The 13,795-nt window shown below is 60.9% G+C and overlaps 1 protein-coding gene and 1 long non-coding RNA gene across 3 annotated transcripts; both read right to left on the bottom strand.

Moving 5' to 3' along the window:
• Positions 1-3,585: 3,585 nt before the first annotated feature.
• On the bottom strand, positions 3,586-6,269 carry LOC129197307 (uncharacterized). The gene is made up of 3 exons (XR_008574290.1): positions 5,699-6,269; positions 5,340-5,471; positions 3,586-4,092 (listed from the first exon to the last, which is right to left on the bottom strand). It is a non-coding gene; the product is annotated as an uncharacterized LOC129197307 (long non-coding RNA).
• Positions 6,270-7,644: 1,375 nt separating this feature from the next.
• On the bottom strand, positions 7,645-12,568 carry IL12RB1 (interleukin 12 receptor subunit beta 1). 2 transcript variants are annotated; one of them, XM_054805606.1, is made up of 16 exons: positions 12,380-12,568; positions 11,892-12,006; positions 11,564-11,733; positions 11,340-11,491; positions 10,775-10,811; positions 10,476-10,586; positions 10,310-10,392; positions 10,016-10,241; positions 9,756-9,926; positions 9,556-9,657; positions 9,292-9,438; positions 9,049-9,192; positions 8,808-8,904; positions 8,635-8,716; positions 8,154-8,531; positions 7,645-7,994 (listed from the first exon to the last, which is right to left on the bottom strand). In XM_054805606.1, exons 1-16 carry the CDS (start codon positions 12,423-12,425, stop codon positions 7,908-7,910), a joined length of 2,148 nt encoding a protein of 715 aa, XP_054661581.1. In that variant the 5' UTR covers positions 12,426-12,568; the 3' UTR covers positions 7,645-7,907. The 2 variants fall into 2 exon arrangements, with proteins under 2 accessions (XP_054661581.1, XP_054661582.1); XM_054805607.1 differs by having other exon boundaries at positions 9,292-9,426; positions 12,380-12,551.
• Positions 12,569-13,795: the final 1,227 nt, after the last annotated feature.

The following is a 13,795-nucleotide window of genomic DNA, read 5'->3' as shown; positions in this document are numbered from 1 at the left end:
GACCACCCCCCCCCAGCAGCACTTCCACAACCACTGGCCTTGCTGCCAGCACTCCCTCCGACCTTCTGCTGTTTATCTTCCCCAGCTCCAAAGTCCTCACTGAAAAGCCCCTGCCACTCTCCGGTTTATTGACATGGCGGGGGGGGTGCTGAGGCACAGGGGGGCTCCCTGCCATGTGCGGTGATGCCGGCCGCGGCGCGGAGACCGAATGCTGGAGAAGAGGCATGTTATGCAATTATAGCACCGGGATTATTTATAGCTCTTGGCCCCGCACGTTGGAAAATGCTTCCCAGACCACCCGGGAATATCTGCTCTTCGCAAGGGGCATGGAAGTACTGCACCCCCACCGCCTCCGCTCTGCTCCTCTCTCTTCTCCTTTTTGCCCTTCAGTCCCAAAAATGTAGGACCCCCTCTGCCCCAGACACTGGGGTGCTGGGATCCCCCCCCTGCAGCTCACGGCCCTGCAGCCCCTTTCTGCAGCATGTCAGGGGGCCGCTCCTTCCCCCCCAGCTCTCCCTGTCCCCGGAGGAGGATGCTCGGGCCCAGCATGGCGGCCGTGGCCTGGCTTGAGGCTGTTATCCTCCAGCGGAGGGTCAGCGGCGGGGGGCCAGCGCGGCTGTGCCGCAGGGAGGGTGACACGCGAAGCTCGCGGCCGTCCTGGCGCTGGCGGGGACAGAATGTGCCGGCACAGGCCGCAGCCTCGCGAGGGCTGGGGATTAGCTGCGCCACTGCTGCCTCCCGGCCCGGGCGCCCATCCAGCTCCCAAAACGAGCGCTGCCTCCCCCATCCCAGCTGGCCTGAGCCCCGCAGGGTGCAGCTCACCCCAAAACCCACAGCAGGAGGGGGCACCGGGGGCTGGTCTGTTTGCGGGGGGCGGGGGGTCGGTGATGATAAATCTGCATTTTGCTCGAATAGGGACGCCCTGCTCTGTCCCCGCACTGGGGCCAGGGTCAATGTGCTGCCCAAATTCAGCATCTTTGCAGCGGGTCCCAAGCTGGGCTGGTACCCCGGGAGCAGCGAGTTGGCGTTGATGGGTGCTTGGGAGCACGGGGACCTGCTCATCCCCAGGCTACGGGACCTGTGCCCCCCCGAGAACCTTGGGGACACACGTGGGGTCCCCGGCAGCACCGGGCCTTGCTTTGGTTTTGCACAGCTTGGTCCCTGTAGCATCTCTGGGGTTCCCCTTTACGTGGCAGTGCCAGGGCTCTGCCAGGGCACCAGGAAGCAGCCGTGCACCCCGACATGCCGGGGCGGCATTGCGGCCGTCCTCTGCCCGCTGACTCAGCTGCCTGTTTGCCGGAGCCGCTCCCGCCCACAGAAACCGCAGGCAAAGTCCCCGCATCCCTGCACCGGGGCTTTCCCCACCGGCTCAACAGGAATCGCAGCTTTTTCCAGGAGCGGCAGCCAGGCGGGCGCAGGCAGCGAACCCCTCTGGCTGCAGGGGAAAATGGTGGAGAAACCAGGGTTGATTTATGCCCAAAATCCAGGTCTGGGGGAGCCGGATGGATGCGTTGCATGTGCCACGTGTCCCATCCCCGTGGATCATCGTGCCGGTGCAAGCAGAGATCACGGTGCTCACTGAGACACCTCACAAGCCCCAACGCCCCCCAAGCCCCGATGGCAGAGGGTGCTACCAGTGGCAGGTTTGCCATGGGTCGGGCTGATGCCGTGGGCTGCCGGGAGCAAACCACCGCCTTATTCACTGCATCAAACCCAACCTCTTGTTTTTCTGGGGCCAAGCCCCCCGAGTTGGGGTCCCTCACTGTGGGGCTGCCCGGCCCCTCACGTGGTCACTGCTCCCTCCCTCGGGGAATGGAAAATTTTTATGACTTTTTGACTTTTATCCAGTTGTTTGGGAGCAAGGAAGGGGCTGGGCGCTGCGCACAAACATGTCTATGTATAAACAGCGGGGACCGTGCGGGGGGCTGGAGCTGCCGGCGCTGGGTGCCAGCCAGGGCCCTCCCCACTGAGCTGGGTGTCTCCTCTCCCACCGGGACCCCAGCGACCCATAGCTGTCCCTGCAGGGACACAAATATTTTGGCTTTGTTCAAAAAAAAAACAAAAAACCACTACTGCTAAAAAAGAATCCCCCCCCGCCCCCGAGTCATCCAACGGCAGCACGTGATGTGTTGGCACACAAACAGGGTGCGTGGGCATGGCCAGGGATGCGGCACGGCTCCTGCGCCGGCATGGGCTGGGATCTGCGGGTGACACGGCCATGTCCCACGGCACAGATAGGATGGGACTTTGCTCCCAGCGCTGCTCCCCACCCCGGCTGTGTTTGCTGTCACTCCTGGACACGGCTTCGCAAGTCGCGTGGAAAACCCCATCCGGCACTGGGTGCCCATCCCCTGCCATGGCTCGGGGGTCACAGCGCGGTGGCATCCCACGCCCTGACCAACGCATCTCCCCGCAGTCAAAACCTTGCTCACACGGGGTGTTTGGCAGCGCAGGGGGGGATGCAAGTGGCACCGCCGCCCTCGCCGGTGGGCTTCTCCGGGTGCCGGTGGGGACGCGGCCATCTCCATCTGAGGGAGAAGGGCCAGGGAGCTGTCACCCCTGCTGCTCCCTGTCCCCTGCCACCACAGCCCCCGCTCCTGCAATGGGTCAACCCTGGCAAACCCCTCGGCTCCGACCTCCAGTCTCAAAGCATCCAGAAATGGGGTCATGCTCCTTTTTTTCTTCCCCTTTACCTCCCCCTGCCCTGCAAGAAGCAGCAATTTTGAGCTGATTTCAACAAAAAACCCTCAAGCCAAGCCAAGCCAAGCCAAGCCCAGCCCAGTTTGGGGGGGGGTGGGGGGGGCAGGAAGGTGCCTAAGCCTGCTGGCAGGGATACCCAGACATCACCAGGAGCTTGCAATTAAACCCCCTCCCCATTTACTGACCTCGTTAGCAAGCCTGCAACAATTACTTTTAAAAGCAAGGGTTTATGTGGAGTAGGGAGAGGGATTTTCCTGCTAAGCAGCTGTGTAAATGCCACCATATCCCAGCATGGTGATGGAGGCAGTGATAACGGGGGGGGGGGGGGTCATCCTAGCTGGTTGGAGGTGGCCGTGGCGGGCAGCACTGGTGGTGAAGGCAGCTACGGCTCCACCGGATGGTTCCGGAGGGTCTCAAGCTGGTTTGCTCCGCTTTCCTGGTGGTTTTGTGTGTGGAAAAAATGAGGGAGAGTCAAACTGTTTGCAAAGAGCTGGTAAACACCAGGGGAGTGGATGGGGGGGGGGGCAGGATTACTCTTGGTCCTGTATTTATTGCTGCAAAGCTCAGCTAGTTGCTGGCTCGGGGATCAGCCCTTTCCCTGGGTGTGCAGATGCAGTTTGCTGCAAAAATGGGAAATTTTTTTTTGGGGGGGGAGTGGTGCTCTCTGATTCCTGCCAAGCCAGATATCCTTAGCTCAGCCCCAACTGCCCGCTCGAGCAAAATATGTTTATGCCGCAAACCTCTGGACGGCTCCGCTGCCAAGCGGGCAGGAGAACGGGTGTGCTGATAAGGGCGCCGTGTCCTTTTTTTCCAGATCACCTGATAGCCAGGGAAGCGCAGGGAGGTGGCTGCCTGGCTCCCAATGTCCTTGTTTTATGACTCTTTTTATTATTATTATAAGGGTTTGGTTGGGGGGAAAAAAAAAAAAAAATTCAATAGCTGTGGCTTTGCTGCACCAGGCTGCTGCCGCCAAAGCCTGGAAAGCTTCGGCCATGCCAGAGGCTGAGCTGCCCCTGGGGCTGCCAGCCCTGCCAGCAGCCATCCGAAAACATTAAAACTGCAGAAAGAAAATCTTTCCTGCCATCACCCAGGTGTTTCTCGCATGGCAGAGGGAGAAGATGGTTTCTAAACGCTTGTCCCAGCTCACGTGCCAGGGCACGCAGCATCCTGGTGGGTTTTTGCAGTGATCTGAGAATCCAGTGCAGCCCTGAGCCCCTCTCAATGGCAGAGGGAAAAAAACCCCATTATTCGATACTTGATTTTGTTGTTGCTTCAAGTCATTTTCCATTCTCAGGTTTGGAAACAACGCTTGCCCAGGTGAAGCTGTTGCAGCAGGCGAGCTCAGCCTGACACGAGCAGGAAAGATCTGGGGGTGCTGGGTGGCCGCGGGCCCTGTTTGCAAAGTAAAACTGCAGTTGTTGTTGTTGTTGTGACACCGTACGGTTGCGAAACGCCCAGCGCTGAAATACCCATGACTTTAAAAACAAGCTGAGCCCAGCTGTTGCCAGTGGCCATCGGTCCAGCTGTGGCCATCGGTCCAGCTGTGGTCCCTGTGGCCCCTTCCCCGCTGCATGGGCACAGCTGGGATGCCTGTGCCAGTGATGCTTGGGGATTATTTTGCGGGGGGGGGGGGGGGGGGGGGGGGGGGGTGAGAACCTCAAAAGCTTTTCTTAGGGAGGAAAAGCAAAAATTGCCCAACTGCAGAGGTTTTTCTACCCCGAGGATCTGCCGGGCATCCCGGCCATGGGGGTTTTGCAATGCCGAGAGGGGGTGGATGAGCCATCTGCCCCTGGGTGAGATGCAGCCTTTGAATTCTGCTTAAAGAATAAAATAATTAAAAGAAAAAAACCAAACCAGCCCAGGGATCGGTTTGTTTGCTTAGAGATTAAGTCAAAGCAGCTCCTGAATGGTCACCTAATTCCCCCGGGAGTGGGTGGCATTGTGTAGGTGGTGGCAGCGGTGGCTTTTTGCCTGGCAAATAATCCTCCTCCGTGCCACGGCTTGTGGCCGGGCTCCTAAACACCTCGCTGGCGTCGGCACTTCTCTGGGCTGGGGCTCGGGGAGGGAAGGGGCTGGGAAGAGGGATCGATGGATGGATGGATGGATGGATGGATGGATGGATGAGGGAAGGGGCTGCAGGGCTGCAACCTTCTCTGCTGCCCGTGCTAAAACCCGGCTGTCGCTCTGTCCCGCTTCCCTGAGGCTGGGACACAGATTAAACTCCTCGACCTGGGAGCAAAATCCCAGCCCGGATCTGCAGGGATGGACCTCACCTTCCCTGGGGGCTCTGCCCCAACCCAAGAGCTGATGTTTATAGAGCTGTAACAAACCCCTCTGGCTATTTTATGGTTTTTTCCTTCAGCGATGGCTGAGCTTGCATCCCCAAATATCAGGAAGCCCAAAGGAAATCCCTGGGCTCTGAGCATCTTCCTGCAGCTCCGGCTGGCTGCACCACGTGCTTTCTTGGGATGCAGCAGTGAATTTTCCGCTTAGCAAGTGGAGGCAGCACGGGATAAATCCACCCATGCGTGGTCCCTGGTGCCATTTGCTTTTGGGGACGTGTCGCAGGGACCCTGCGGGAATAGGGAGGGAACAGGGGGAGGTTTTTTCCCTTTAGGGCAGGGATACTCAGCGCTCACCTCTGAAAACAGCACCTTCACCCAAGGCGTTTGGGCAGCACTGGCACCGGCGGGTGTAAACAGCCGTACAGAAATAGTCAGCATATCAGGCAATATAAAAAGGCACTGCAGGACATAATCAGATGTCCTCTTCTAAAAATAAAAGGCAACAAGTCTTAAATTAGCTGCTTGTAAAGGTGTCAGGGTACATGTCTGCGGATGGCTGGGGCTGCTCTGCTCAGCTGGGGGGACCCCAAAGCCAGAGGACCCCCACAGCTCAGGGTGCCTTTGGGATCAATGCTGATCCGGCCACGCTCCTACCATCCCCCTGCACTGCTCTGAGCTCCCCCCCGCCATTGCGATGGCTTTTTGCCACTTACCCCAGAGCTGTCCTAGAAGGAGTTCCCTGTTCAGTGTAATGAGTTGCTTGTTCTCAGGCTGCGGGTGGTAGCAGCTCTTGCAGGGCGTAACCGATGTCCTGCGGCACGTCTGGGTCCTCCACAGGGTCAGATCCAGATGGAGGAGCTGGGAAGGTCACGTCCTCACTGCGAGAGCTGGCCCAGCAGCCATCCTCAGGTCGCTGGGCTGAGAGCAGCTCCCGGAGACTCATTTGGAAAACAGTCCTGTGAAATTTAAACTAATTAGAAAGTCCTGAGCTGCTCACTGGAACTAATTGGCAAGGCTGGCTTAATTAGTTTTCCCCGGCACATTCCCTGTGGGCTCTGCATGGTACCATCTTCCTGGCAGAGCACTGGCCAACTCGGGACATGTGTGGGAAAGGATGCGTGGGTCTGTCGGTGGGGATGGGGCTGTTCCCAAAGGCATCGGGGAGGGACGTGAGTGGTGTCATGAGCGGGATCGATCCCCAGAGGGTGACCCCGTGGGGGCAATGGGGGGGATCTTCCACCCCCCCACCCCCCTCCCCAGGGTGTTTTTAATGCAGCAATCGGGACTGGCTGTCCTGGCATGAACTTGTTCCCTGAACAGGAATGATTAACCACTGGCAGCGCTGGCCCTGAGCCGGGCAATGTGTTTACCGCTGCCACCCAGCCATGTCGAGCTGTGACCCCGGCACAGCTTCCTTCGCTGCTCCATCCCCAAAAACGGGCTGTAAACAGGGGCCGGGGCTGAAATCTGAGTGCACGCTTACACCGACCCATAACGGAATACTTCCTCCGCACGTGGCTGGCGTGGTGTGCTCTGACGGTGAGCCCAGCATTGCCCAAATCCCAGTAAAATCCCTAAATACAATCTCTCCGGCTGAGTTTCTGTGGTTGGGAGGATGCCGGATCACCAGCCTCCGGCCGATCCTGAGGGATTTGGGGTGCTGGAGAGCAAGGATGGAGGCTGCCGGTGACACACGGGTTGCTTTGGGGCTGGGGCTTTGCTCTGGCGGATCATGGTCGCTGCTGTATAAAAACCTGCCAATTTACAGCTGGGACGCTGCCAGCGGTGCAGGGGGCTGTGGGGTGACGCGTGGCCATGTGGCGGGGAGGGAACGATGGATTTGCTCTGTCGGGAAGCGCCGTGAGGACGCAGGGCTGGTGCCACCTCGTGGCTCCGCCAGCAGCTGAGACACCGTGGACGTGCAGTGCCGGACACCAGTGGACACAGTGGCGGGGGGGTCCTGCACGTGCACGGCCGGCCGGGGCCCCCAGCCATGGGAATGACGCCGTCGCAGCCGTCTCTATCCCCAGAGCACTGGGAAAAGCCGTAAATCCCAACCCACCCACGGCTGGGGGAGCTCACAGAGGGGAACGTGCTGAAATGCAGCCGTGTGCTGCCCCGGCCACGCTCCACGGTGCGTTATCTCCGGTCGGCATCGGTGTGGTTTCCGCTCGCGTGTGCCGGTGCGGCGAGTGTAATTTTGGTAAAATCCTTTGCAAAACATGACTGGAGCTAAAAGCAGCAGCGAGGAGGCTGAGCTTTACGCCGGCAGCTGCGGCAGAGACGCCGTGGCGGTGCTGGCACAGCCTTTCCCCGGACTTCCCCGTGCTGCTAACCCCATTTTTTGTTTCCTTTTTATTTTTTGCACTCTCAGCAAGTAAACGCTGACACCTCTGGCCCTTGCACGCAAGGCAGACGAAACCACAAAATGCTCTTCATCTTCAGCAGCATCTCCAGTTCTGCCCCAGATAAGGCCTGAGGCAGCGGCGTGGCCCCAAGTGAGGGTTCTGGGGGCCCCTGCCCACCCCAGGTCACCCCCGGTCCCAGCCCCACTGCCTGGCTGCATCCTCTGCAGCGCCATGGATTGCCCTCGACTCTAAATCCTTGCTGTAATCTGCCCAGGTCAGGCAAGGGAAACCATCTCATCCCTGCTGCTTCATGTATTCATTTTAATTTTTTTTTTTTTGCCTTTTTTTTTTTTTTACTACACTTTTTTTTTCACTACACTTTTTTTTTTTTTGCAAGTAGCTGGTGTTTGGTGCTGGGGCTGTTTGTGCCCCCATCCTGCCGGGATGATGCTGGCCCCAGCTGTGGCAGGAGAGCAGGAGGCAGCCAGCCGGGATGAAGCTCTGCTGCTCCCCCGATCCAAGGAAACACACTCAGCACCAGCCGGACTCTGCAGCTGCCTTCTCTCCGTGTTTGTCACCAGTGGGAGGTTGAGGCTGGGAAGTGTGTGGCCAGATCCTGACCCCACGCAACGCGGCTCCTGGAGGCATTGCCTTCCACGTCCTAGAAACCAGAAAACTCCCTGAAAGTGCTGGTGCGACCGTGAACCCACAGGGTGGGTGCTTGGCATCCCACACGGGTGCTCAGCACCCCACAGGACCCCCCCTCATCCCCCTCCTGCCATCCATCCCTGCTGAACCAGCCTGGTCGTGGCTACAGCACCGACTTCTCCAGCGACGGGTCCAATCCTTTCCCGTCCCTGATGATGACGGGTTTGTCGAAGATGAGCAGAGGGATGGGGACTAACGGCTGGCACAGCCCCCACCTTCCCTCCTCTTCTTCCTCCTCGCCGGGTGGGTGGCTGGTGCAGCTGGTGCTGCCAGGCAGTGGAAATGCCACCGGGCTCAGCACATCCTGCCTGCGGTAGGCGAATGGCAGCTCCTTCTCGCAGCCCACCGGTTCTTCGGCTGTGGGGCCAGGCTGCGGCGTGCCGGGTCGCGTGCCGACGTCGGTCATCTCCTTGCCAGGATGCTCCGTTATCAGCAGCTCAGCCGGGCTGAACTTCTCGGAGGGCTCCACAAAGCCTGGCCGGGGCTGGCCCTAAGGGTGGGATGTGTTTGGGGGGGAAACATCCTGTGCCAGGGCCGTGCACGGGTGCCTGCTGGGGTGCAGGATCTGGCCCCTCCTGCTCCTTGCATCTCACCTGGCTCATTTCAGCAGCGGAGAACTGGATGGCTTTGCTGCCCATGGGCTTGGGCAGGGGTGGGAGGAGGAGGCGGCGGGCCCTGGGGAGGAGGTGGTTGGTGAGGGGGTGGGTAATGGGAGAGGTGAGGAGGGGTGGCCGGAGCAGGGTGGGGGCAAGGGTGCTGCCGTCACCTCTTTTTGCTCAGCTGGTAGATGGCAGCCATGGCGGGGAGACACAGTGAGATGCCCAGGTACTTCAGGTTGGAGTTCCATGCTGCTCCCTGGGGACCTGGGCATGGGTATGGTTGGGGGGGTGGCGTTTCTGTCCCCAGCACCCCACGTGGGACACGGGAACCGTTTCAGGGCGAGGGCGAGCACCCCATGAAGAGCACCCCACAGGGACCAGGGAGGGGATAGGATCTCCAGCCGTTACCCAGTGCCTTGGTTTGGAAGTGCCACCGAGGGCTGCAGGTCCCCTGGGTCTCTGCCATCACCTCCTGAACACCCACCCTGTAGACTGTGCCAGACCGTACATTTCGGAGGGTGTAGTGCGATGCCGTGGTGTCCACTTCAGCGTCTGGGCAAACGATAGCAAGCGGGCCATAGTCTGGCAGCTGCCCGCGGGTTGCAGGCAGCACCTTTCTTCTGCCCCATGGGGAGGGGGGGTCCCGCTCACAGGTCACGTTCTCTCCCTCAGCCGCGTGGCAGATGAGGTACTTGGCCAGCACCCCGGGACAGGCGGCACGGGCGGAGGAGCTCCACTGGAGGACGATTGTGGCATCCCTGGCGCTGGCGTTGATGTGGATGGGCACTACCAGTGAGGCTGCGCATCATGGGGGGCGAGGGGGGTGCAAAAAAAAAAAAAGGGGGGGGAGCATTTTGGGAACCCCTCCTTTTTGCAGTTAAACTGGGCACAGATGCTCCGTGTTTCCATACGTACCGTTGCCGGCGTAGTGGTGCCGCGTGGCAAAGGTGGACCAGCCCCATGCCGGGGTCCAGCCATGCACAGCCAGGCGGTAACATGCCGACGCTTCCAGTGTTCCTGCGGCAGAAACCAGGGATCCTGGTTAAAACCCTGCCAGGATCCAGCCGCGGACTGGGGCGGGGGGGACAGGCGGGGGGCTCGGGGCTCTCCCTTGCCTCTCTCCGTGTGGATGCTTTTGGCAGGGAAATCCTGTTGGATGCAAACGCCCCGTTTCGGGGCTTCTGACAGCGGCTGCTGCTCGAAGCAGTAGACCAAGCCAGGGCTCGGTGCTTCCCACCACGCCGTCACGGTGCCGCCAGCCACGCTGACATCCTTGAAGCTGAGATCTGGGATGAAACAGGGGGTGCAAGGGACGGCCGGGAAAATAACTCCCTCGAGGCTGCCGGGGAGCTCGGTCTTTGCGCGGGGCAGGTACCTGCATGCTGCTCTGCCGGCACGTGGAGCCGCTGCGTTGGCCCCATCCCGGCAGCATTGGCCGCCATCAGCAAGATTTCGTACTCGGCCCCGGAGAGGGTGAGGTTGTGCGCCGTCACCTCTGTCCCCAGCACCGCGGCGTCCTCCTCGGCCGACTTGGTGCAGCGGCATGCCAGCATGCGGGCGCGCAGCGTGTAGGTGACGTGCCCCTGCTCCTCGGGGGCTGGCTGGGGGAGGGAGAGGGGGATGAAATGGCGGGGGGACACCCAGGAGGTCCCCAGGGATGCTGCCATACCTGCCAGGCCAGCCTCAGCACTCGCTGCCCGTCCCTCCCCAGTTTTCCCAGCTGGTAGCTCAGCACCGGACTCGCCAGGATTTCTGCAAGAGGAATGAGCCCGGCCAGGGTAGCGGCATTTTTGGGAGCCATCGGGATCCCACCTGCCTCCTGTCCTCTTCCTCACCCTCAGGAACGAAGATGGAGCTGCTCCAGTTGCTCCAGTAGCTGCTCCAGTGGGGGAGTTTGTGCCGGAGCTGGACCTCGAAGGCACCGTGTCCCCCCAGGGCACAGGTCACTAGAGTGGGGTGGCAGGGTCAGGTGGGGGGTCACCCCCTCTTTTCCCCCAGCTTTTGGCCATCATGAGGTGCTGGAGGCTGGGGGAGGGAGCACCCCCACCAGGACCTAGGAGCACCCCCGGAAGATGCTCATCCCCCGTATCCCCACAAGATGCTCATCCCCCGCATCCCCGCGGGTCGAACTGACCTGAGTTGTCCTTGGCCATCGCCATCTTGCACGTCACCTGTGGAGAGAACCGGGGACGGAGGCACCCGCCCAGTAAAACCAGTATGTTACTGGGACATGAAAGCAATGCTGCCCTGTCCCCCCTGCAACATCCCAGGGGCACGGAGAGCCAAACTGGGTGCAGGGGACACGGTGGCCAGGAGGGTCCCCTCGGGTGGGGTACCACGGCTTCGGCCCTGGGAACCCCCTAGCAGCAGTCAAGAGGGGTGGGGGGAGTCCCCAGCTGTGGGGGGTTTTGCTGGAGACAAGCGGCCAGATTTCATCCATCGTCATCGTTAGTATAATCTGGGGTTTTGCCTGTGTAATCCCTGTGAATCGCGGCCTGATCCTGTTACGGGTGGCAGCAGAATCCCGAGGCGGGAGGACAGGCAGAGCCGATAACGCAGCAAAACAGATGGGGCCCGGATGGGTTTTGGGGGAACGGTGGCGTCACCGAGCATCCCGTGCTCCCCACGCTGCCTGGATTGCCGTGATGGTACTGACCATCCCTATGGTCACTGCTGGCTCCGGCAAATGGTGTTTTTACCTGCAGCCAGCCACGGTCACCCATCCTCCGGAAGCGAGCCTCCCACTGCGGTGGCTGGCTCCCACTGTGGCACGGTGGCCACGGCACCTGCAGCTGCAGCCAGCCGCCGGACTTGTTGAAGGGCATCCCGGCAGGAGGCGGATCCAGCTTGACTGTGAAGACGAAGTGGTCTTGCGGTTATCAGCACTGGTGCTGGCACCCACCCTGGCCCCATGGGTGCTTACCAGCATTGTTGAGGTATAGCGTGAGGTTGGGGGTCCTGTGGAAGTGGTCCCCCCAGCGTGCCTCCACCCAGGCCGTGGCGTTGGTGAGGACGTAAACCTGATGATGCTTCAGGGTGTATGTCGTCCTTGTGCCCACCTTGAACCGCTGGCACAGCCTGGGCATTGTGTAGCTGGGGAGGGGAATGGGCGCGAGGTCAGATCTGGATGGGGCAGTGCTCGCCCTCCGGGTGGGCTTGGGATGGGGAGGTCGTGTGTCCCCGTGTGTCAGGACACATCCCATGGACTCCCCAGGACACGGTGCCCATCCCCACCGTGGTGCCTGACTCACCAGAACGTCAGGAGGTAGGAGGTGTTGCCGGCAGGGCCATGGGGTGGCCAGGAGCAGAGGAACCAGCGGGAGCCGCATTGCTTCCAGCAGGAGAAGCTGGGGGCCGTGGGGGTGCCTGCAGGAGAGGGCAGCGGCTGGGGGGTCCCGCACCCCAAGCCCCAGCGGGTTGGGGAAGGCCGGGATGGAGCAGTGGCGTAGCTGTTGCCAGATCACCGTGCTGCTCGCCCAGGGGATCGGAGCAGCTGTGCGGGCGATTCTCACCCAAAACCCACCATTTTCCCCCCTCCCCGGGGATGCGGTGCTGGCCGGTGCTGCCTGCCCCAGCACCTGCCTGCCACCGGCGGGGATTCACCCAGCTTTGTCCCTGTGGTTTTGGGCGAGCATCTCCATCGCAGCGACAGCTCCCCAGGCCTTATCACCCCCCCAAATCGTTCATTGAAAGTTTTCTGAAGTTATCTCTTATCTCCCGACGCCGCAGGAGCACTTACCATTCCGCGCCAGCGCCGCCAACACCACCAGCAGCCACCCCAGCATCAGCCGCCCGGGGTGTCCCGCAGCGGATCTGGGGCTCCGCTGTCCTTTCCGGCTGCCCAGTCCCCCCAGCACCCAGTGGGTGGCCACCACCCCCCCGCCCCAGTGCGGCAGCAGCCCCAGCGCTCAGCGCAGCTCCCCACAAAAGGTGTTTCCTCTTCTGCTCAAAGCTTGCTGAAGGGTGACTGCTCCCAGGCAGGGCAGAATGCGAGGTGTGGTTGCGTGCCTCACTTTTACCAAAAGCAAAAGAGAAAGCAACCAAATATCCCCCTGTTCTGCTGACACGCCTGCCAGGACTCAGCTAAACCCTGCCCCAGTTGTGTTGCGTGCCCTGGTCATGCCACACACCCCGGCCCAGTGAGATGTGCAAGGTAAGCAAAAAAGATACCTTGTGGTTTTGAGGGATTTTGGCTTTTTTTTTTTTTTTTTTTTTTGTGTGTGCGTGTGCAAACTTCATGGTATGTTTTTTGATCCCCTGCCTGTAACCGGGTAAATTTCAAGCGGCTGCTCCAAAGTTGGGGTTGTTCGTGTTTTCAGTGTGTGTGTCTGTGTGTGCACACGCATGTGAGTGTGGCCGTGAGTCCAAAACCGGACTCCTGTGACCATCCCCAGCACGACTTGTCCCCCATGGTGGCGAACAAAGCCCCAGTGAGGCAGGAGAGCGTGGTGTCACTGGGACACCGGCAGCCGCGTGATGGGGTGGGTGACCTCGGGACGGCGGAGCCGGGTGGCACCGAGGGCCGTGCACAGAGTCCCCTTGTTCCTGCAGAAAGCGTCCCCTTGTGTGGCCGTCGCTCGGGGCCGGAGGGCAGCAGGAATGTCCCTGCGCCAGGACCTCTCCATCCTGCTGCCATCGGTATGGCCGGGGTCAGGGCACAGAGGGTCCCCTGGCACCTCCTGCCTTCCCGCCTCGCTGTGTGCCCCCTTCTGCCCTCCCAGCTGGGGGTACACACTGAGCTGTGCCACGCCAAACCGAGCCATGCCAGGCTTTGCCACGTCACAACGTACAGCAGGACCACGCTCTACCCAGCCGGGCTGTGCCATATCATGCTAAACCAGGCCGTGCTGTGCCGTACCATGCTACACCAGCCTGTGCCGTGCTGGACCGTGTCAAACCAGGCTGTGCCGTGCCATGCTGGACTGTACCGAGCCAGGCAGGCTGCGCCAGCCCTGTGCTGTGGTGTGCCGTGCCAACCCAGGGCCATCCTGTGTTGTGCCATGCTCTGCCACGCTGTTCCAGCCCTGTGCCATGCCGTGCCAGACCCTGCCGTGCCATGCCGGGCTGTACCAAGCCAGGAAGACTGTGCCAGCCCCATGCTGCGTCAGCCCCGTGCCATGCCATGCTGTGCCGTGCCGTGCTGGTCCAGCCCTGT

This window comes from Grus americana, chromosome 28 (genome assembly GCF_028858705.1).
Source record: "Grus americana isolate bGruAme1 chromosome 28, bGruAme1.mat, whole genome shotgun sequence".
NCBI classification, from domain to species: Eukaryota; Metazoa; Chordata; class Aves; order Gruiformes; family Gruidae; genus Grus; species Grus americana.
This window is presented reverse-complemented; position numbering and strand designations above follow the sequence as displayed.

What these genes read in the sequence shown, in the direction of transcription:
- IL12RB1 (XM_054805606.1), bottom strand. Translation starts at nt 12,425, where the DNA reads ATGCTGGGGTGGCTGCTGGTGGTGTTGGCGGCGCTGGCGCGGAATG. An exon ending in GTGACCGTGGCTGGCTGCAG is followed by an intron (nt 10,812 to 11,339) that starts GTAAAAACACCA and finishes TTCTCTCCACAG; the next exon opens with GTGACGTGCAAGATGGCGAT. An exon ending in CTCCATCTTCGTTCCTGAGG is followed by an intron (nt 10,393 to 10,475) that starts GTGAGGAAGAGG and finishes TTCCTCTTGCAG; the next exon opens with AAATCCTGGCGAGTCCGGTG.